This window comes from Eptesicus fuscus, chromosome 14 (genome assembly GCF_027574615.1).
Source record: "Eptesicus fuscus isolate TK198812 chromosome 14, DD_ASM_mEF_20220401, whole genome shotgun sequence".
Lineage (NCBI taxonomy): Eukaryota > Metazoa > Chordata > Mammalia > Chiroptera > Vespertilionidae > Eptesicus > Eptesicus fuscus.
Window position 1 is genome coordinate 41,928,372 of NC_072486.1, and position 24,642 is coordinate 41,953,013.

General features: G+C 41.6%; 1 protein-coding gene across 1 annotated transcript in view; it reads left to right on the forward strand.

The window, feature by feature from the left end:
• The first annotated feature begins 3,214 nt into the window (after positions 1-3,214).
• PIK3CG (phosphatidylinositol-4,5-bisphosphate 3-kinase catalytic subunit gamma) overlaps positions 3,215-24,642 on the forward strand; it is a 33,172-nt gene continuing 11,744 nt past the window's right edge. Inside the window, exons 1-9 of the mRNA XM_008150012.3 lie at positions 3,215-5,224; positions 8,123-8,188; positions 8,298-8,523; positions 11,174-11,277; positions 15,230-15,376; positions 16,855-16,945; positions 17,962-18,092; positions 19,048-19,159; positions 20,822-20,979. Of these exons, the coding sequence (XP_008148234.2) occupies positions 3,227-5,224; positions 8,123-8,188; positions 8,298-8,523; positions 11,174-11,277; positions 15,230-15,376; positions 16,855-16,945; positions 17,962-18,092; positions 19,048-19,159; positions 20,822-20,979 (3,033 nt within the window). The 5' untranslated portion in view covers positions 3,215-3,226. The remainder of the gene's footprint in view (positions 5,225-8,122; positions 8,189-8,297; positions 8,524-11,173; positions 11,278-15,229; positions 15,377-16,854; positions 16,946-17,961; positions 18,093-19,047; positions 19,160-20,821; positions 20,980-24,642) is intronic.

The following is a 24,642-nucleotide window of genomic DNA, read 5'->3' on the forward strand; positions in this document are numbered from 1 at the left end:
CACTGGTTCAGGATCTGAGTGTGCTTGGGAAAATTTATTTAGGATGGCTTTTCCAGGGGTTCTTGACTCTCATGACAATCAGGAGCCATGTTCCAGTGACTACCTATCTGATTGTGTGACAGTGCTCAGCTCTCTAATTTTCCCATGAAACCCAAAACCTCCTGTTTTGTCTGCAATAATTGCCCACAGTAAGTGTCCACCCCAACACACACACACACACACACACACACACACACACACACTCACTCACTGTACTTTCCATTTCAGCCAGTGATATTTTTTTGGACCCTACATGCTCTGAAAAAATAGAGAACTATCTCACCAAGCTAAGGAAGTGAGCTCCAGACCTCATTTTTGAAAATGTTGAGCTTGATAACTCAGTCTCTGAGATCACTAGTTTCTCTTCTCCCACCCCTCAGGTACAGTGTATGAACAAGGGATCATTTGAATTCCCATGAGGGAAAATTAATTGAATGGGCTTTGCAGGACTAAAGGATTTAAGTTGGCTCTTAAAAATCTTCCCACCAGGCTGTTTCTCTATAATGTTGTGGCTGTAAAGCCTGTTCTACTTAGAACTAGCTAGAAAATATTTCGTGTGTTTATGTCTCATGAATGTGTATTTTTTGTTCGGATCTATGTAATTTTGTTTCAGCCTCTCACAATTATTAAAACATTAGTTCAAAGAGTGTAAAATATGGTAAACACAGCTCACGCTCCACTCTCTGTGCTATGCTCCACTCTCTGTGCTATTAACAGGAAATGCATTTGTGACACTTTTAAAATGAGCAATCACACGTATAATCAACTTGGTTAAAACTTCCTTCCTGGTAACTGCAACACTTCCTCTGCATCTGGATACGGAGGGAGACCCAGAAAAGCGGAAGAGTTTAGAGGCACACTGGGTAGGTTCGAATTTATTGTTTTCAGAAACTAAACAAATGATCCTTCAGCATCATCACCTCCACTGCTTTATCAGGTATTTTTTTGCCCTTTCTATTTTTTGCCTTTTGTTGGGTCTGACTCTGAATAGTGACACTTCCTTCTCAGCTAGAATATGTTTATCTGGAACTGCTGTCGGTTCTTGAGTCGATACTACCCCTGAAGGTCTCTGTTTCGTTGTCTAGTGCAACCTATATGAGTGGATATCCACGAGGTTCCAGCAATAGCTTTGCAGGTGCATCAGTTTTTTGTTGGTTTGTTTGTTTGTTTTTATTTGGGAGGAAGAAGGACACCGGAGTCTGTCCCTGCCAGGCTTCACAGTCTTACCAGTGCATGCCTGGCCATTATTGTACTCGTCAGTGTTTCTAACGTCTTCTCTAAAAGGCGAACGCTTCATAACCTCGACCATGAAGGAGAGCAGTGAGTATTCAGTCTGCCTGTTTTCTTCTGCATTTTGTATCTTGTAAGACTGTTTGGGATCACTGAGACTGAAATTATTGCTGTGTATTTGTACACTGCCTAAATTCAGACCTATTTTATTTCAAGTGTCAGTATTGATATAGCTTACAGTTCTCTTCTTTGTTAGATATTCTATAATGTAGCAACATTATAGACCAAATAATGGTTGTTTTAAGCTGCAAGAGACAGTGAATCGGGACAGTTGGTTTCATGCATTTACTAAGCAGAACTTCATAATATTTTGAGAGAGGATATTGGCTTTAAAAGTAACTTTAAGCTCAGATTTGAACAGAAGTTTGGCTCTAATCAAATTTGTCTTCCTTATCTTTTAATCAAACTCTTCTTTTGGTTGTCTGTTAAATGCTCCACTATTTCTTAAAGAAATAAGTAGTTATGAGTCTCCTTAACATTAGTCATTTAAGAGAGTAAATGATATTTTCTGAAACATTTTTGTGTCACTAGTTGTTTCTTATTTAAAACATAATATCTTACAACAGTGATGCTAAATATTAAAATAAAAATACCTTATTTACATTTCAACTTAGTATTTTAGCATTTCAATCATTATTTGAAGTGTGTCTTACTGCAGTATGTCCAATTTATACTTAAATGCTTTGTACAGGGGAGGTACTCCTTAAATATAGGGTGTCCCTCAAAAATGTATACACACACTTTGAATAATTATAAAGGCAGTGTTTATTAAAATACACTTCACTTTCAAAATTGAGCTATCAGCTGTTAAAGTGTGTATATACTTTTTGAGACATCCTGTATTTACAGCAAAAGTGGATAAATTGATGAGAAGAAACTTTTGAATTCTTGTTATAGAGATGAAAATATTAGAGCAAAAAAGAAGTTAAATAATGAATTGGGATCTAAACAGCAGGTTACTGGAGCCCAGAAATCCTACCTTCCATCCTATGGCTTCTCCACTGTCTAACACAGAGGAAGATGGAATGAACTGCAACAAAATTAAAACTACCTGAATGTTACTACTAAGAGAGTGCTGCCTTGGGTGACTCCCCCAAGACACTGTCCTAATATAGCAATGACAACCAGAATTTCATGATTCAAAATGCTGAATGACTGCAAATGTTCTTGGTTGAAACTACTGATCCTGATATTACCTTTCCTAACTAGTAAGAAAAATAATGAAAAGAAAGACAGGAAGTTGACCAGGGAGTAGATTCCTGAACCAGAAAGTTTGAACACAGAGAACATGACGTGAGGCTGGGTAAGGTGTCTGGGTCCCAAGAAGTGTGAGACCAAACAAAGAGGAAGTAAGTCAGAGGCCTGTTTTCAAAGAGGCTGTGTGTTAGCATTGCACAGTGCACCTTGCAAACTAGGAGCTGATCGTTTAACGGGACTGTTTTACTCACCCATGCCTTTCAGTGTGCTTAAAAACAGGTACCACTTTGAGTCATGATAATATGTCAGACACCATGCTGGATGAGTGCCTTACATAGCTCCTTTATCAAATTAAATTCTCAAACACAATGATAGTAGAGAGAATGATTACTGAGCCCCCATAAACCCATCATCCATACTGAGCAAGTATATATATATATATTACCTTATTTAATTCTCACCTCCACCCTCGGCTGTATTAACTACTCCATTTGACAGATGGGAAATAGGCTCAGAGGTTAACCAGCTCAAGTCACCAGATCCTAAGTGGCGGGATCAGGATGCATCATGGGTCCCGGCTCCAAAGCACGTCCCTGTCATCCTTCTACCCCTTCTTCTGCCATCTCACAGCAAAATGCACCGGAAAGTGCCTTCCCCGTGACAAAGCCCTCTGTTTCTCCGCTCCCAGGTCGTGCAGGGCATGGAGCTGGAGAGCAGCCATGAGCAGCCCGTGGTTCTGAGAGAGGACAACCGCCGCCGGCGCCGGAGGATGAAGCCGCGCGGCTCCGCGGCCAGCCTGTCCTCCATGGAGCTCATCCCCATCGAGTTCGTGCTGCCCACCAGCCAGCGCACCAGCAAGACCCCGGAGACGGCGCTGCTGCACGTGGCCGGCCACGGGAACGTGGAGCAGATGAAGGCGCAGGTGTGGCTCCGCGCGCTGGAGACGAGCGCGGCGGCCGACTTCTACCAGCGGCTCAGCCCCGACCACTTCCTGCTGCTCTACCAGAAGAAGGGCCAGTGGTACGAGATCTACGACAAGTACCAGGTGGTGCAGACGCTGGACTGCCTGCGCTACTGGAAGGTGCTGCACAGGAGCCCCGGCCAGATCCACGTGGTGCAGCGGCACTGCCCCTCGGAGGAGACGCTGGCCTTCCAGCGGCAGCTCACCGCCCTCATGGGCTATGACGTCACCGACGTCAGCAACGTGCACGACGACGAGCTCGAGTTCACGCGCCGCCGCCTGGTCACCCCACGCATGGCGGAGGTGGCCGGCCGCGACCCCAAGCTCTACGCCATGCACCCCTGGGTGACCTCCAAGCCGCTCCCGGAATACCTGCTGAAGAAGATCGCCAACAACTGCATCTTCATCGTCATTCACCGCAGCACCACCAGCCAGACCATCAAGGTCTCGGCCGATGACACCCCGGGCACCATCCTGCAGAGCTTCTTCACCAAGATGGCCAAGAAGAAGTCTCTGATGGACATCCCCGAGAGCCAGAGCGAGCAGGACTTTGTGCTGCGCGTCTGTGGCCGCGATGAGTACCTGGTGGGGGAGACGCCCCTCAAAAACTTCCAGTGGGTGAGGCATTGCCTCAAGAACGGGGAGGAGATCCACCTGGTGCTGGACACGCCTCCGGACCCCGCCCAGGACGAGGTGCGCAAAGAGGAGTGGCCGCTGGTGGATGACTGCACGGGCGTCACCGGCTATCACGAGCAGCTCACCATCCACGGGAAGGACCACGAGAGCGTGTTCACCGTGTCCTTGTGGGACTGTGACCGCAAGTTCAGGGTCAAAATCAGAGGCATTGATATCCCGGTGCTGCCCCGGAACGCTGACCTCACGGTGTTTGTGGAGGCGAACATCCAGCACGGGCAGCAGGTGCTTTGCCAGAGGAGAACCAGCCCCAAACCCTTCACGGAGGAGGTGCTCTGGAACGTGTGGCTGGAGTTCAGCATCAAAATCAAAGACTTACCCAAAGGGGCTCTGCTGAACCTCCAGATCTACTGCGGCAAAGCTCCAGCGCTCTCTGGGAAGGCCTCCGCAGAGGCGCCCAGTCCCGAGTCCAGAGGCAAAGCTCAGCTTCTCTATTACGTGAACCTGCTGCTCATCGACCACCGGTTCCTCCTGCGCCACGGCGAATACGTGCTCCACATGTGGCAGATATCCGGGAAGGGGGAAGACCAAGGGAGCTTCAACGCTGACAAGCTCACGTCTGCAACCAACCCAGACAAGGACAGCTCCATGTCCATCTGCATTCTCCTGGACAATTACTGTCACCCAATAGCCTTGCCTAAGCATCGGCCCACCTCTGACCCCGAAGGGGACCGGGTTCGGGCGGAAATGCCCAACCAGCTTCGGAAGCAGCTGGAGGCGATCATAGCCACCGACCCACTTAACCCTCTCACAGCTGAAGACAAAGAATTGCTCTGGCATTTCAGATATGAAAGCCTGAAGCATCCAAAAGCGTATCCCAAGCTGTTTAGCTCAGTGAAATGGGGACAGCAAGAAATGGTGGCTAAAACATACCAATTGTTAGCCAGAAGGGAGGTCTGGGATCAAAGTGCTTTGGATGTTGGGCTGACAATGCAACTCCTGGACTGCAACTTTTCAGATGAAAACGTAAGAGCCATTGCAGTTCAGAAACTGGAGAGCCTGGAGGACGATGATGTTCTGAATTACCTGCTACAGCTGGTCCAGGTAGGGGATGCCCGTGTTATGTACAGAGCCGCCTCTCCAGGGATTGGTTTGCATTTGCACAGGCGCCCCATTCGGTTGTCATCCAGTTCCCTTTGTCCAGAGCATCATGATCTGTCAAAGCAGATCTGAAGAAACCACCTCAGAAAGTAGTAAACTGTTCCATTTATTTTTTTATTGTCTTTATGGGTTTTCTGACAAGCATTTTGAAGATGGTACTATTTCCACTTTTTAGGAAAACTGGCCCTATGGGAATATTTTGTTCTTATTTATTGTATTAATGATAAATTCAATGTATGGAATGCTCCCTTGTGTGAGGCTCCAAGTGATATACATGCTTGTTGTGTATTATCACATTTAACTCTCCCAATAACTATGATGGAGGTCAAATTAATATTTTAGTTGTAAGGAAATCGAGGCAGAGAGAGGCTAACTAATGTGCCCAAGGTCACATACTTTCAAAGACCGAAATTGAAACCCAGGACTCCAGGCCCTGCTCTTTTCGCTGCCTCCCAATATGCTGCATCAATCCAGTGTCAGAATTGTATGTCCTAGACTCTAGAGGGAAAAGGTCATACTCTCTGATCATGAATATGATCACAATTCACGAATCATACCTCATACCTGGATGGGACTTTGAAAGCCTCTCTCTTTAGACAGGTCTGGCACTGCGTTTCCCCTCCTGTTCTCCTTCCTTTCCCTGGGGTCAAGAGAGGCTACATCATTTGCCTAAGGTTTTCTTAGGAAGTTAAACAAAGGAGAGCAGTTCTCCTGCTCACTGTAGCCAATTTCAAATTAGATCATGCTGCTTGACAAGGACAAGGAAGTAAAGAAATTGGAATAGAAATTCTATTTTAGAGTGCAGAAGTGTCCATTCATTAATTCACCAACACGTGCATAGCGCTTCCACTGTCCTGGATGCTGGATGTAGAGCAGTGATAAAAACAGAGCCCGTCTCTGCCCTCGTGTGGCTTGTGGTGCATGGAGAAGACTGACATTAAATGGTACATACAAGCAGATATTTAATAGCAATACTTCGGGGGGAACTACAGAATACTATGAGAAAACAGTTAGGGGTCCTGGGGACACGTAATTTAGATTGAAGAAGCCAGAGTCAGTTTTGAATAGGTGATGTTGGACCTGAGATCATTAAGATTTCCCAGGTTAAGTGTTAGGCTCTAAACTGTCTAATTATTATCTGATTGACAGGAAGGCCCTGGAGTTTTCTAATGAGCATCCTGGATACTCTGCACTTTAACTCTGAATCTTCACCTCCCATTAAGCAGATGCTTGAAATAATGTATTTGGCCTTTGCCTTCATCTATCAAATATTTTCAATATTTTTCTCTGGCCATGAGGGCAGATACTAGCATGTCACTAACGAAAATTTTAGAATAATACAAGTATCTTCAGCTTTCTAGCTCTCCACAACAAACGGAACATAAAACAAATTTGCATGAATGTGTTCTCAGTCCCAAGGCCACCTTGAATTCTTTTACATTGTCATTTCCACACGTAAACTTCGAAGAATTGGAAAATGAATGGTTTCCTTGGAAGTGTTTACATGAGATAGGCCAATCAGTAATATTAGCTTTGAGTTTGTGGTTGTAAATGTGAAGAGTAGTCATTTGTAAAATTATTTGAGACATTCAGGTTGGAAAATCTCACATTAGGGTTAGAAAATTAAAACATTTCTGAAGTGAGTACTGGTGGCGAAATTACCAGACTCTCAACTGGAGCTACAATGGGTCCTATTTGACCATACCCATGGAAAGCATCTTTGAAAGTATGGGGATAATGGAAATATTAGCAAGTCAGTATTGATCACTTCCAAACTGGAAAATCAGAGAAAGAAGTGGAAATCATACCAAAAGCCCCAGGCCCTTTATGATGTGAAAACATAAATTGGAATGGGAATTTCTCCTGTTTCATCTGAAAACAATGATAGGCCATGTCTATTGATAAAGAAAATACTTTGAGATATTTAATCTTAAGCCTCCCCTTTTCATATTTGTGCATGATATCTACCCTATACTTTATATATGCATATATGATAACCAAACAATATTTGTTAGTCTGGCTACTTTTAAAATCATGGACTATTGCAGATTTATAGAAAAGTACAGAGAATGATATAACAGATATCATGACCCACTAGAATTTATCACATTTTATTGGGTTCTTTGTATTAAGTCATAGAGCTAACATCAAAGTCAGTATCCCTATCTTCAAGTGATGTGAAAACTACAAAACACTATACAAAACCTGGGGAAGCTTATAAAGTAAGAGGTTTTCGGCAGAAAGCTCTGTATACACCGCAGTGTGTCAGGGAGTCGTGATCATATGGTATGGATGGGTCCAGGCCTGCTGTTTACTTGCAGTAAGAACCTGTGAGCCAGCTCAGACTTGCCAGTGAGATGCCAGACACACATCTTGAGCCGAAGAGCAGCGATAAGATTTTTAGGATCTTCACATGTAACACATATTTTTCTCCTCACATGTACTAGATCTCCACTGTCTGCTTTCTTTCCAACAACCTCACTTACCTTCCACTTTTACAGATTTATTATAGCCATTTCCACCTTTCCCTTCAATCCTTCCAATCAATCAAGCAAGCCCTTGATGGGAACAAACGCCCTCCCCTCTTTCCCCTGACGTTATCAAAAGCACATGACTGTGAGTCAAGAATTCTGGCTTCTACTCCTGGTCCTTAAGCAAGTGGTTCACTTTGGCCGAAAGTGTCCTTGAAAAGAAAGGACCGAACTTAAGTGGCTGGTAAGAGTCTCCTCACCCTACCCCTAAAATCCACCAAGGCAGAGCACCAGTGCTTCTCCATTTCCTTTTCCCTGATTAACCAACATAGAATGCAGCCCTACAAATGCCAATGTGTTCCTCCTTCAGGCTGTGAAATTTGAACCTTACCATGACAGCGCCCTTGCCAGATTTCTCCTGAAGCGTGGCTTAAGAGTAAGTACTTCTTTGATAGTAGCATGGCATTTTAAAAGTTATTGGGAATTGGCTGGTAGACCGAGAGCATTAGTCACAATAATTTTAACCATCTTGTTCCCACTCTCAGAACAAAAGAATCGGTCACTTTTTGTTTTGGTTCCTGAGAAGTGAGATAGCCCAGTCACGGCACTATCAGCAGAGGTTCGCCGTGATCCTGGAAGCCTACCTGAGGGGCTGTGGCACCGCCATGCTGCATGACTTTACACAGCAGGTCCAAGTCATTGAGATGTTACAAAAGGTTACCATTGATATCAAATCACTCTCTGCTGAAAAGTATGACGTCAGCTCCCAAGGTATGGTAGCTGTATTTTCTTGGTTCTCTTTCCAAATACCTTCATCTCCAAATGCCATCAACCCTGTGTTTCTTCTTCCTTCTGAAGGCAATTTATACATTCCTAAAGGCAGCAAAGAACAAATGTTGCTTGTCTTCATGGGGCAAGCAAATTTAAAGGTCTCCCTTTACAAGTTAACATAGTTTTAAAACTATATATATTTTTAATGATGAGTTTGTTATAGATATTAACCCTTTGCACTCGCTTGCTTTTTTCTCGATTCCTTTATTCTACTCGGGATTTAATTTTTTAAATACCCCAGATTTTACAAAGCGCGGCAGTAGAATAAAAAACTGGAGTTTCTTTTCATACAAACTTATTTATTTGGATTTTTTTATATTTCAAATTATTGATACATTCAATACAATTCAACATACGAGCTGCTACCGATGCTAACCGTGTCGAGTCACACTCAACATCCGAGTGCAAAAGGTTAAACTCTGAAAAAATTTTAAAGCATTATGCAGATGTAACATCTGTGTTTCAAGAACAATTGTGCACGCACACACACACACACACACACACAAAGATTAGTTATTTTCAAATATTCACCTTTTTTATCCCTATCTTTCAATATATGCATATAATTTTCAGTCTTTTAAAGTAATGAATTATTGATAAGCTATTTAAAATTTTGGGCATAAATATATATATATATATATATATATATATATATATATACACACATACATATACATACACACATGTGTATATATCATACTATCTAATAAAAGGCTAATATTCAAATTAACCATCACTCCATCACAAAGAGGCGGCACCTATAGCCACAAGATGGTGGCGCCCAGTCCTCTCAGCCCCACCGGAGTCCCCCAGTCCCAAGTGGGTGGCCGCTGAGAGCGGGTAGTGTGAGTGGCCTGGCGGAATGCTTGCTTCATCGCCACGACAATGAGGCAAGCATTCTGCGCCCGGCCATGGATGGGCCTCTGGGCCGCGGAGAGCCTCTGGGCAGCGGGTGCAAAGCAGCCAGGCCCCAAGGAGAGCTATTGGCACACAAATTCGTGCACAGAGCTACTAGTATATTATATATATATATGTATATGTCAGAATACTTCTTATAAAACATTGTATATCACCTCTTCTCTAAAGACATTTCCAATATTGCTTTCTTATCACTAAGAAATCCTGTCCCTTGCCCAAGTGGGGTGGCTCAGTGGTTGATTGTTAACCTATGAACCAGGAGGTCATGGTTTGATTCCCAGTAGGGGACTTGCAGGAGGGAGCCAATCAATACTAGTAATTCTCTTTCATCATTGATATTTCTCTCTCTCTCTCCCTCTCCTTTCCTCTTGGAAATCAATCTTACCTTATAATAGACAAATATGCAAATTGACCGCACCTTCGCTACGCCAAGCCACGCCCACCAACCAAGCCACGCCCACCAACCACGCCCACCAGGAAACCCTTGCAGGGACTTTGGGGTGTGGCGGAGCCCAAGGCTGGGAAAGCCGCCCGAGGCTTTCCCGGCCTTGGGCACCAGGGGGGAGCCTGCACCGATCGCAGGAAACCACTGGGGGTCGGCTCCTGCAATCGGTAGCAGGGACGCTGGGTGCGGCCGAGCCCAAGGCCACCGCCCGGGGCCAAGCCCCAACCCTGAAAGAAGGCAGAAGGCAGTGGCCACAGCCAAGGCCTGGGTCCCCGGTGCCAGCAGAAAACTGGTGCAGGCAGCCAGGTGAATGAAGGTCTATTGCACGAATCTTCATGCAAACGGGCTACTAGTAAAAATATATTTTAAAAAAATAAATCCTGTCCCTGCCCTAAGAAAATTAATCACTCTTTCTCTGTATTCCCATTGTTGATATTGTGTTAAATTATAGTCATCAACACATCTTTCTGGTCTCCTAAACTATATAAGCTTTGATGCTAGAAAATATCTCTTATTCTTGTTCATATACTTAGACACAGCAGTATGACTCATAACCGACACTCACTAATATATTCAGCCAGTATTTTAAACTGATTACTTAGAATTTCCACTTTTTCTCTTTGATTCTTTTCCGATACACTAATAATGTTCTGTCCTAAAAATAATAGTGATAATAATGATCTTACTCACTTGTATTTTTATTATAAGTAACGGGGAACATATGTACTGGCCTCCAGCCTGTCTGTTATACAGGGAGTAATTTTTAATTTATGTATTTTGCTTTAAAAATTTTGAAGCTGCTAAATAATCTCCACACAGCCTAACTTACTCTTTTGAAAAGATTTTGCAGAACCCTAACCGAATTCTATTTAATATGGTCTTCAAATGTCTGTTCCCCAAATCAGATGGGAGTTTACAGTTTCACACGTTAGAAAGAAAACCACAGTATCAATTTCTTAGCATTATCTTTAAAACATCCTCTCTACCTGATTGTCTTGATATCCCATTCCTACTCCCCTGTTTCTACCCCCTGCTGTGGTAGGTGTAAATGAGTGTATTGCTCCCAGTAAACCTGACTTATCTTGTGACCTGCAATGGTTAGTTCCTCAAAGACAGACACCCTTTTCTCCTCCTCCACACTACACCACATGGTTTCAGGAAATGTTGTAGATAATAATGGTAATTTCTTGAACTCATATAACTCTTGTGTGCTTTTGACAATTACAGTTATTTCACAACTTAAGCAAAAGCTTGAAAACCTACAGAATTCGAATCTCCCCAAGAGCTTTCGAGTTCCGTATGATCCTGGCCTGAAAGCAGGAGCCCTGGTGGTAGGTATCGCCTCGATGTCCCCACATGGTCTTCAGGTCTTGAAAATGTGTGTCAAGCCCTTCTCTAAACACTGGATACTGAAAGCCTCAACACCAGGCAATCTCCCACACATTTTGTTTTGAATCAACTTTCATGAGGAATCACTTACATGCAATAAAATGTGCCCATTTAAGTGTACAGTTCATCACCACAATAAGATACAGAACATTTCCATAGAAAAAGTTCTTTCCTATCCCTTTAGTCCTTTCCTCCTCCCATATCCCATCCCAGACCCCTCCCCCCAAAAAAAAAAAATCAGCTTTCTATTATATTGCCTTTTCTAGAATTCCATGAAGTGGAATCATACTGTATGAAGTTTTTATATCTAGATTCTTTTGCTTAGCATAATGCTTTTAAGATCTACCCGTGTCGTTGTGTGTATCTGTAGTATGTTCTTTCTATTACTGAGTAGTATTTCTTTGTATAGGTATGCCACAATTTGTTTTCCATTCTTTTTTTTAGTAAATATTTAACAATGAGATAGTTGGGTCAAATGGTACATGTGTGTCATTTTATACTGCAAAAACGTTTTTCCAAAGTGACAATATCATTCATTGTCATGGGTAGGGTCTCTAGGCCTGGCTGTTTATCAGGGCCGATCTGCAGGATCCCTAGGCCTGGCTGGTGGAGCGATCGGGCTCCCCTTTCTTTCCCCCTTCCCCCCCCCCCCCACCCCCCCCCGCACATGCCTTGGCTGGCCTGGGGCCTGTGGCCTGGGGGCAGCTCCTGCATTGAGCATCTGCCCCCTGATGGTCAGTGCGCGTCATAGGGACCAGTTGTTCCACCGGTTGTTCTGCAGTTCGGTCAATTTGCATATTAGGCTTTTATTATATAGGATTCCCACCAACAGTATATGTGAGTTCCAACTGTTCCACATTCTAACCAACACTTGTTATTAAAAAGAGAAGTCGTATCTGATTGTTGTTTTTATTTGCATTTCCCTAATGATGTTGAACATCTTCTCATGTGCCTATTTTTTCATATTCTCTTGAGACATTTCTATTTATATCTTTTATTTATTTTTAATGTGGGTTGCCTTCTTATTTTTATTTATGAGTTATTTATATATTCTAGACACAAATTATTTATTAAGTATACATTTTACAAATATTTTCTCCCAATCTGTGGCTTGCCTTTTCATTTTCCTAGTAGTATTTTTCAAGGAGCAGAAGGCTTTCATTTTTATTGTCTAATTTATCACTTCTTTTTTTATGGCTCATGCATTTTGCATCCTAAGAAATATTTGCTTAATCCAGTAATGTTCAACCTGCAGTGACCCCCACCCCACATACACACACACACCAAGGGATATTTCATAATGTCCCTTGATTGTTACAACTGGGAAAAATGCTGCTGACATCTAGTGGGGCCAGGAATTCTGCTAAATATCCTATAAGGCATCACAGCACCCCCCCACACACACACACACACACACACACCAACAAAAAAGTATCCATCCCAAAATATCATCAGTGCCAAAGTTGAGAAATATTGCCTAAGTCAATGTAACATAAATTTTTTTCTAAAAATTATATAGTTTTAACGCTTACATTTAAGTCTTTGATCTATTTGGAATTGATTTTTGTGTATGGGTGGGATAAAGGTCAGTTTTCATTTTTTAAATCTGAATATCCAACTTTTTCAGCACCAGCTGTTGAAAAGACTGTCCTTTTCCTATTTAAATATGTTGGCAAACGAAGCCTGCTGAGGTCTCCCGGGGGTCTGCTGTTCCAAGGTGCCAAAGTCAGCTCTGCGGGCACTGACCAATGATAAGGCTGACCACGGTTCAAGAGGCAGTGGTTTTGTCAGGGGCTGTACCCAAGGTGGCCTGAGAGTGGGGAGTGGTCGCAAACCTCTGCAAACAGAAATTATGCAGGTTGGGTAGGCCTGATCCCAGGGCCCACAAGATACAGTAAACCAACTGGTAGAAATCAGCACTAAACCAGACATATCTGAGTTTCCAATCAGGTCTCTGCCACTTATGGCCTGACCTTGAGCAAGTAAATCTCTCTTTAGTGGTATGTGAACAAAAAGGGGGCTATGTGGCAAGCGTGACAAGCTCAGTGACTGAAAGTAACCACACAGATCATTAATTCCTACCTGGGCAGGTCATGGCAGGGAGTTACAACTTCCTTAGTAAAAAGTTAATCTTTACCTTAAGCAAGACCTGTCCATTGTTCTTGTGCATCTAGGATAACATACCTTTAAAATGTCAGAGTAATTTTCTTTGCCAGACCCCTCAGAAACATACTCACTGGACATAGTACAACTACCAGGAAGTTTGTTGTTATCTTATTCACCACATACCATCTCTGTTCATTGTAATTGTTCAATGTTAACTATCCTATACTCACTAATGTAAAAGTATGTCTCTCTCCATTTTCCTTTTTACCCAGTCCTAGAGATTCTCTGCTTTGCTTTCGCCTGCCTCCTTAGCCCACCAACAATGGATTTCACGTTTTCTCCCTTTAATTCTAAATGTATAAACAGGACTGCAGCACTGCTATTCCTAGAGCATTTTCTCGGTCCTCTGAGATTTTGCTTTTGGACCAGTTCCTCAGCCCTTGGCTCAAAAAAACTCTTTAAATCTTAAAAAAAAAAATGTTGGCAGTACTTTTGTCAAATATCATCTGACCATGTGGATCTATAGCTACATTCTCTATTCTGTTCCATTTATCTAAATATTTTTCCTTACATCAAAATCACACACTCTTGATTAATTCAAATAATAAACCACTTCATATATGCTTAAGAAGAACCTTACAATAATATATTTCCATTGACCTTCTCCCATTGTTATACTTTTTTGTTATGCTTTTAATTTCTACATATATTATAAACCCAATACATTGTTATTATTTCGCTTTAAACAGTTAAAAATAGATTTAACAGATTTAATAGATTGAACATTTTTTAATATTTACCCACACATTTTCCATTATTGGTGCTCTTCATTACTTTGTATAGGTCCATGTTTCCATCTGGCATCATTTTCCTTCAGCCTTTAGTGTTTTTTTATAGGGCAAGTCTTCTGGCAAGAAATTCTTTCATATTTTGTTTGTCTGTAAAACTCTTTATTCCACCTTAATTTTTGAAAGATATTTCCCCTGGAAAGAAGGGGATGCTCCTCCCTTCATGTTTACTTTATATCCAATTAGCAGTAAACTGGCCCTGTAGTAAAAAGACACACTTTCCTCTATCCTTAGTCAGTAGAAATTGTTAGGAATATTAACATATTAATACAATTTTGGATTGTATTTGCTTTTTTAAAAAGACCACATCACATTTTTGATGCATGGTGAAATCACTTTTGGCCAGAACTCCTAAGATATATTTTATTTTTAAGAGAGTGTCTGCTAAGCCACATTTCCCACAAAGTTCCTTGAGATTATTTAGATGTATGGAGTTGTTTTTGGAGGGAGGAGGCGTTGTACCTGAGTGCTAGATTTCTGTTTACTGCAGTTAAATTTTATCTTATTATATTTGGCCTATTGCATCTGATTCTGCAATAATAGATTTTAGACATTGTGGTAGCAGTAGAATTCTTTTTTTCAACTTAAATCTTAGAGGGAGCCCAAATATATAAACCAAGTTGCTCTGTACCAGAATCTTATGGGAATGGGGTGTACAGAGAGAGGATGAGATTTGCTACAGCTCTTAGGCATCTTCACAGACACTTGGGGTTCCTTGGAACACACTTTGGGAACCACTGATTTAAGTGTTGTGAATTACTCTCACTAGCATTTTCAGATTTGATGAGAACACTTTCTGTATTTTTTTACCTAAATCATTGAAAATCATTTTCCAACTAGGAGTTTGTCCCGGTTATTTGTATTGATATTTCTCAAGTGGATGTGTGTCTCTACAATGTGTATTCATTATGTATAAAAACATCTGACTATTTCTTTCCAGGTTGAAAAGTGTAAAGTGATGGCCTCTAAGAAAAAACCCCTGTGGCTTGAGTTTAAATGTGCCGACCCTACAGCTCTATCAAATGAGACAATTGGGATTATTTTTAAACATGGCGACGATTTGCGCCAAGACATGCTTATTTTACAGGTATGCTACTGTGAAGGATTTTTTTTCAACTATCTGAAAAAATATTTCTAGTATATTAGATCTTAAAAAAAAGCCTTCTACTGACTCTATTCCCATTCTCCTATCTTGTATGATGAACAGTGATTACATAATAGTTTCACTGGGGGGTTATGGCTGTGGACCATTAGATATGCACTCTAGTGAACATCATAGTTCTGTCATTCCTGAGAGGATGCATATCCAGCATGTTCAAATAGTCAGATATACTTCCCTCACCTATATGCCCCATTTCTAGTATGGTAACACAGAACATAGATGTATTTACCTTCAAGCATTCACTTTTATTCATATTCATAGACATAGCTACATACGGTACACACAGGTGCTTTTCTTAGATATATCACCTTTGATACACATCCACATAACACAAACTCAAGTGAGTTATTTAATAGGAAGGGGAAACAAGATGAACAGGTAGGTGATTGAAGAAACCATGCAGTTAAATGACAAGAGTAAACAGATTGCTACAGCAGGTGAATGATGAAGGTATCCAGTGTTAATCATTGTTCTATGTTCTAACATTTCTGGATAAACTTTAGTGATGTTCTCTATATTCTAGTTGTTCAACCTTGTACAGGTAACATAATTTCTAATATGATTTACTTAAAATAGGCAAACCACAGTGCTATAAATGTAGACTATTTAAAAACAAGGACATGTTCTCAATTCCCTCTATGTTCCTGTTTTTGCTTATTTCTAATATGGAAACAATAATACCCTTTGCTCTCTTTTCAAGAATGTAGTTTTCCTGTAAATAATGTTTTATTAAAAAGAAAAAGAAAGTTCTTTTGAAAGTTCAAAACCTTTTGAAAGTTCATTTCATTTCCAACAAATCTGTAACGTCTTTTGAATTATTTGAAGATATAACTGAAAACCACAAAACATCACTCATTTTCCTCTCATTTTGAGGCAAAGTTTGCACTTGAACCTTATGTACTTTGTCTTATTGTTAAGGCGCTTTGCTTAGCAGATAAGGACAAGTTATTTAAGCTCTCTAAGCCTTAGCCTCTTCACCTGCAGAATGTGAATAATAATTATATCCACACTATAAGGAAAATGCAAAAGATCACATAAAACAGCACTCAGTAAATGTTAGCTATCATTGTGGTTGTTGCTATTATTGTCTTGATTATAGCCCAAGAGCGCCTTATGTGTAGAGTGGATTTTTTTTTTATTGTGGTAAAATATACATAACTGGAGTGGAATAGATGAATTGGAGCTAAAACCTATCTCAAAAGAAATCCATTTATCTTCTTCCCCAAGGTAAATCTCAGGGACCACAATTAATAGGCTCCCAAGGAATGGAAACTTCAGAGTACCAGGTTGATAAATAAATAAAACATGTTTTCTTTCATATTTTGTGTTATCAGATAAGATTTTTTTCAAAAGAAGAAATATATACATTCATAATGGAAACCTTTTTGTGTTTTGATACCCAGATTCTACGAATCATGGAGTCCATCTGGGAGATTGAATCTTTGGATCTGTGCCTCCTGCCATATGGTTGCATTTCAACTGGTGACAAAATAGGTATGTGCTTACTTCAGGAGGTGGATGTATCACTCAGTTACTTTTAAAGGATCATAATTCCTTCAGTGTAGGCATTTGCTAACTGACAAATTACTAGTACAATCTTCATCCATAAAAAGGAAGAAAGGGTTCCAAGGCTGGTGAATGTGACTCCCAATGTAATATGGATATGTTAAAGATAAATGAATGCATGATTCAAATCCTTGTTACTATACATGGAAATTATTTTAGTTAGAACTTCCTCCTCCCTCTTTACTTTTCCACCTCTAAACTTTAACTGTTTCATTGCACACTAAACTTCTCCCTCACAAATAACATTTAAAAATAGAAATTCTGTCACTTATTTTAATATCCCAGAATTCACATTATTAAAACTATTACATACTCTATTTTTAGACACTTTTATGAATATTTAACATTTTATTTCAATCAAACATTTTTTAATATATATTTTTACTGATTTCTGAGAGGAAGAGAGAGGGAGAGTGGGATAGAAGCATCAATGATGAGAGAGAATCATTGATTGGCTGCCTCCTGCATGCCCCACAGTGGGGATAGGTCCTGAAACCCAGGCCCGTCCCCTAACCGAGAATCGAACCATGGCCTCCTGGTTCATAGGTCAACGCTCAACCACTGAGCCATGCCAGCCGGGCCAATCAAACATTTTTATTCAAGTTTCTGATTTGAGAACTATACAAAATCATTTCATTTGGCCTATAACTTAAAAAAAGGAAAACGCACAGGTTGCCAAGGAAGGAGGGATATACTCAGCCCATAAATGCTTTTACTTATTACCTTTCAAAATCAACCCTTTCCTCTTTTCACTCAGTAATATTAAGCATATCCCACACAACTTCCATATTCTCCTCCTTTTGTTTCTCTTACTCTTAAGAAACCCAACAGCATGAACCTGGAAAGTAGCTCTCTGCCCTCCACTCAACAAAGACATAGCCATTTTTCCTCTGGGTCAGGCACTAGGCCCCAATCAGAATCAAACTGTGTGCCTCCTCTTGTAGGAATGATCGAGATTGTGAAAGATGCCACAACAATTGCCAAAATTCAGCAAAGCACCGTGGGCAACACAGGAGCGTTTAAAGATGAAGTCCTGAATCATTGGCTTAAAGAAAAATGCCCCATTGAAGAAAAGGTGAGCTCCTGCTTCTCCTGGCTCTTGAAGTTGTCATTTACACGGCAATATCGGTTTCACATTTTCAAAGGATCTGCCAACGTCATGCCTCCTGATGTATGGCGTGAAACCCTTTATTCGTGAGGTCATGAGGGTTTTAGGCACCTTCTTGTGGTGACCTACCATCGCTGTGTAAAACAGACGGGCTCTGTTCAGAACTCCATGAGCATTTGCTTCTCCTTTGATTATCAGGCACGCTTTGCATCAAATTTGGTTTCTGTGAAATAATTTAGTAGCGCTTTTTATGACAGCCTATTTTTGTTGTTCAGCAGAAAAAATTTAGTTACCATGCATCAACTTCTTCCTACCTGGCAAACAGCACACACCCTTTAAAGTGCTTTCTAATTTACCACGTCAGTCTAATCTAAACGGTAAATTGTGGATGCTGAAAATGTCAGTTTCACATCCCCCTGATGTACGTGTGCTGAATCCTTCACAAGCCGTGGGCTGTCGTTTCAAGTTCTGCACAGGATTTATTAGTGCTTCTCATTTACATGGTTAGCAGGCTTTGGGGAAGGCAATATAATTAGTAGCACTTACTAGTCTGTTATACGTGTGGATTGTGACCCCGTCACATTTTAAGTGCTCACAAGCAAGACACATGTTCACCAATGACAAAGAAATGATCCTGAGTTCTGTGTAGAGGGCAAGTGAACCCTTTGATTAAATTGATGTTGCCCTTTTCCTCTTGTTTTCTCCTCCTGCTATTGTGAATTGTTGAATCTTTGCCTAAAATGTAACTAGAGCAATGAGAAAGTTGGCACTTAACAGATATAATGTTAATGGAACCACACACAACTAATTTGCTCTCTGAAAATGGTTCCCAGAATGAGGTCTTGTTGAAAGTCATTTGCGATAGGTTCATGCTGCTCTCTGTAGTTAGAACACAACTAATATTCGGATGCTTTTGAATTAGTTTCAGGCAGCAGTGGAGAGATTTGTTTATTCCTGTGCTGGCTATTGTGTGGCAACCTTTGTTCTTGGAATAGGCGACCGGCACAACGACAACATTATGATTACAGAGACAGGTGAGTTTATTTATTGCAACTTTTTAAAAAATTGTGGTAAAATACACATAACATAAAATTTGCCACTTTAGCCAGTTATAAATGCAGTTTAGCGACATTACGTACATTTGCATTGTTGTGCAGCCATCACCACCATTCATTTCCCAAACTTGCTCATGTTCCCCAACTGAAACTCTGTACCCATTTAGCACTCACTCCCCCTCCCCCAGCACAGAGTGGTTTTTTAAATTGAGTTCAACGTTGGAGCACATATCTAGAAGTCATTATTATACAGAGACACCGATTCTGTGATCACCCTAGATCACCCAGGAGTGAGGAATGGAGGAGGATGTAGGAAATGAGACTTAAGAGATATAAGTCAGAGAGTAGCTAGGATAAGATCATATCCCAGAAGCTAGTGAAGGTGGGCACAATCAACAGTGTCAAATGTTATAGAAAAGCAAACAAAAAGAACTCACAGATATAGACCTTTAAATCTAAAATGCTGTGCCTTCCTAACCTACCCCTGCTCACTAGTTCACTGTCCACTCTGACAGTGGTCAGTATTGGCTACCATGCCAAGAAATTTTTGCCTAAGAAATTTGGATTGATAAAACTGTGGCACATTTACATCGTGGAATACTATGCAGCAATAAAAAAGAAGGTTCTCTTACCCTTTTAGACAGCATGGAGGAACCATGGAGGAACCTGTATCATGCTAAGCAAAATAAGCCAGTCAGGGAAAAATAAGTATCACATGATCTCATATGTGGAATCTAATGAATAAAATAAACTGATAAAAACAGATCCAGAGACATAGAATGGAACAGACTGTCTAATCTCAGAGGGAAGGCAGGGGTGGATGGGTGGGTAGGTAGAAAGAGATTAATCAAAAAACTTGTATGCATATATGCATAACCCATGGACACAAATATTAGGGTGGTGAGGGCCTGGGGCAGGGGGCTTGGGTGGATTAGAAGGGGTTAATGGAGGAAAAAGGGGGACATATGTAATACTTTCAACAATAAAGTTTTTTTTTAAAGTAAATTTGGACCAACTTAAGAGTAGAGTCTGGACAAAGCTCCATATCTGGGTAAACCACTTTTCTCTCTATGAGCATCAATAATGTATTGACCATACATATGAAAAAGAGCTATACAAATGAGAAGAGATGATGGTAATTGTGGTGGTGATGGTGACAATGTGGTGGTAGAAATTGATCCAAAGGAAATTCAAGTGATTTATTTCTATCATGCTCAAAAGTAAAAGGTACATGTCCCTCCCCCAAGCGGACTGAAACTTCAGTCTATCTGGAGTTACACAAAGTGTAAAGGAGAGTCTTGGGCATAATGAAGACGTATTAACCAGAGTTTTGATTTATATTTCTAAGAATAATTCTGAGACAAGAATTTTTTTAATAACATTTGACTCTCATTTAAAGAACACAGGAAGGGTAAAGAAAACACACTTGGTTCAAAGAGTGCTTTGTGGCTATTAACTACACACACCTGCTGAAACGAAAAATATCACCAGCTGATAAAACAGTATAAAAATAGCTCTGTCCCCCAAGATAGTTCATTGTCAGGCAACTTAAAAAAAAATGTCTTGAGAAGTAAACAAACCAGAGTGTTGTTACAAGCACTTATGCCAGTGTAATGATGTCAGACATTTTCTTCTCTTAAGGAAATCTATTTCATATTGACTTTGGGCATATTCTTGGGAATTACAAAAGCTTCCTGGGCATTAATAAGGAGAGAGTGCCATTTGTGCTAACCCCAGACTTCCTGTTTGTGATGGGAACTTCTGGAAAGAAGACAAGCCTGCACTTCCAGAAATTTCAGGTAATTGGCCTCATGATGATCGCCTACGGTGAACACCAATCAGGTGGTGCCTGCAGCGCTCAGCTGCCCTCGCCTTTCCCTCCACTTTGAGGCTCCTCTCACCTCCGCCCACCCCCTCTGGCATGACCCCCGTCTTCTCCATTCCTTCTCCAAGTGCAAAATGATGCTTCTCAGTAACCCTCCTACCTAAAATCAAACAGCAAGTAAACGTGTTCCGCAATCCCTGGGGCTGAGAACATCAGCAGGAACTGGCACTGCAGGGGGCGGGGGGGGGGGGGCGCTGTAAGGAAGAGCAAGCCAGTTTGGCTTTGGATGTTTGTCTATCCGAGATATTGCCGAGAAGGTCCAAATTTTACATAGATTTTTCAGGATTCTCAAATGATTGCAGACTTCTCTTTTTTTATTTATTGATTGATTATTAGAAAGAAAGAGGAAAAGAGAAACATCGATTGGTTGTTCCACTTATTTATGCATCATTCATGCATTCATTTGGTTGATTCTTTTTAAAAATATGTTTTTATTGACTTTAAGGAGAGGAAGGGGGAGAGAGAGGGACAGAGAGAGAGAGATGTGAGAGAGAAACATCAGTCCGTTGCCTCTCATACACACCCCGACCGGGGACAGAACCCAAAACTTGGGCACGTGCCCCAACCAGGAATCAAACTGGTGACCTTTCAGTGCATGGGGCAGTGCTCAACCAATTGAGCCACACCAGCCAGGGCCATTGGTTGGTTCTTGTATGTGCCCTGACCGAGGATCGCACCCACAACTTGGAGTATTAGGATGACGCTCTAACCAACCCAGCTACCCGGCCAGGGCAATTGGAGACTTCTCTTGGTTTTTGCTACAGGTGAATATTTATCACATTATTAACACAGGAATTCTTGTCGCACCACCGTGCGCTTTTCTCATTTTTTGTAAAAGACGGTCCCATCTCTCTTTTGAAATCCCGTCAGCTTGACTACAGGTCCTGCAAAGAGCGCTGGCTTGTCTTGCTGACCTGCAAACAAGCTCCTACGTGGGTCTCCCCAGCTCCCTGGGGGCGTTCACATTCCAGCTTCTTTTCCATTCCTTCCTGGGCTACATCCACTTCTGACTACCAGATATTGTCAGTACCCGAGGAGTACAATTTTCATGCTTGCAAACCTGGTAACTGCGAATGCGCGTAACTCAGAGAAATTGTGGTTTCTGCTGTAATGCGCCGATGTTGTAGCCACGCAAACACAAAACAGAACAGGAGGCAATGAGTGATCGCTTCAACTGTATGTCGGCCTTGGGCTCCCCTTCAGTAGCCCCCTCCCTCAGTGCCCCTTAAATGTGTCTTGATTTGTAGTCAGCATTTTAGGAGCAAGTCTTTTTCCTGAGTCCCTTCTCAGTCCCATGTTATCCTTGGGCGGTGACATGGGTCTGAAGCTCAGTAGAACAGGAACCAGAATATGCTGTTTTGAAACCTGCCTTGTTCTTGTTTGTTCTCCTGCCTGGTTTTCACTTCAGCGATCACAGGACTTGCCCTCCCACCGTTGCAGGAGTGTTGTCAGAGAAACGGAGGTCTCTGCGGCCAGATGGTCTCAGGGTTTTCAGTGTGTGTTTTTCTGTGGAAACTCATCTGGGTTCAGACTATTTCCAGGGATTTGACACATTGCAGTCCTGTTTTTCTTTAAAGTTAAAAAATCATATGTTTTGACAACTTCCTAGAAGAGAAAAATGGTTCCACAAAAAAGAAAAAGAAAAAGAAAGAAAGGAAGAAAAGAATAGAATACCTGAAAGAATTTTACCATTTAAAGGAGGGAAAACACTCAAATCTCCCCTCTTGGGGGTGGTTCCTATGACTAGCTTTAAACAAACAAGGCAGCAATAGTGCCATTTAAAGAAGTAGGCACGAGGATTTAACCTCACTAGCTGCCTCTCCTTGTTTCTCTTCCTTTTTGCTAGTGGTTTCCCCCAGTGATTGACCTTCTGTCCTGTGGCTGACAACACCCTATAGACCCCAAAGTGCCCATGTCAACCCTCAAATCCCGGGAAAACTTCCCCTTTGGTCCTCTTTATTGTTGTCTTGCGTTTTAAAACATCATTTGGTGAAAAGATTTGGGGTATGGAGAGGCCCAGGGCAGGTTGCCTCCCCTCCAGGCAGCTTCCACCCAAACCAAGAGATCTTTGCGGAGATCCTTGGCACAAGCTCTCCTCTCCGTCTGGAAGCATTTCTCCATCCTTTGTGGCCAAAACGTGTTTCTTAAGCCATTAAAGCCTCTTTAAGTAAAGTGGCATCTTGGCAGTGGGCCCCACTGAAAACACACTTTCATACGTTCCGTTGGACTCTATAGCTGAGATCTGTGCTTTGGCTATTGGTGCGCTGTTTAAGGGCCTGTGAATATGTGCTCGTTGAGGCTTAACCACAGATCCAGCATGGCATTGTGGTTGGAAGGATGGGCTTTGGAGCAGACAGACTTGAATTTGAATCCTGGCCCTGCTATTTAGTAGCTGTGTGTGTGATACAAATTATTTATCCTTTCAGAACCTCTGTTTCCTCATCTGTAAAGTGGGAATACTAGGACCTATATCATGTTATTTTTTAGGGATTATTTAAATGAAATGTGTAGAATGCTTAGCCCAGCGCCTCGACTGTCGAAGGAAGTCAAACACATCACAGCAGGTCTGCACACTTGGAACACTTCCAAGCGAAGAAGCCCTTTCTGGCATGACATATATAAAACATGAAAACATAGCCTTGTTCTGGTTAAGGAGCAAGCGAGGGTCCCAGCTCTGCCTGTCCCCTTGTCTGCACCTCTTCTCTGCACTGGTCCCTACCCTCCTCACTCACAATAGGACAAAAAGCTGAACACATGTACATGTGCGTGTACAGTTATCCATATGCAGAATTTCTAAAGCTTCCAGCCTGGCAAAGATGGGCAGCAAGTGTTCTCATCTTTAACTAACTCAGACCCTTTGACAGTTTTTCTTCATGTACCACTAAGCCTTTCAGAAGATTTTCTGTGTCTTCATTTTATGTCCCCTTGCTGAGATGAAGTCCTTCAAGCTCAGGAAGCACATTTCTAAACTCTCTAAATAGCACCTCAGGATCTTGTGTAATAAAGCTGCCATTTTTAGGTAAGCTGGGAAACGTTGTATATATTTACATGGGAATTAAAGGTGTCCTCATTTCCAGTGAATCACTAATTTTGAGCTGACAAGGTTAATGCATGCAGCACATCCGAATAACCAGTTAGAAAGGGTGGGGGGAAAGTTGACCCACTTTTTGTTAAGGACAAAGGTGAACCTTCTCCACAAAGTCTTACAAATATACCCAGCAAGTGGCCAGCGGGGGGAGGTCCGAGGGGCTGAAAGGGGACGGTGCTCCTTTGTTGCATCTCTCTCTTCTTTCCAAGGGAGCCTGTTTGGCCAAGGGCCATACTCATAATTTATTTCTAGAACAGTGGAGCGTTCAGGAACAAACTATCATATACGGACAAAAAGACACAAAACGAAGAATGTCTATTAGCCTTTGGAGAAGCAGCCTACACCAGGGTGCTAAATAGATATATTTCACCGATGACAATTTGAAAAATAAATTCTCCTTAGAAAAATATCTCCCTTACTGAAGGGATTTAAAAAAAACACAAAACAAAACAACAAAAAAAAACAGTGTTTTGCCCACTGGTAATTTAT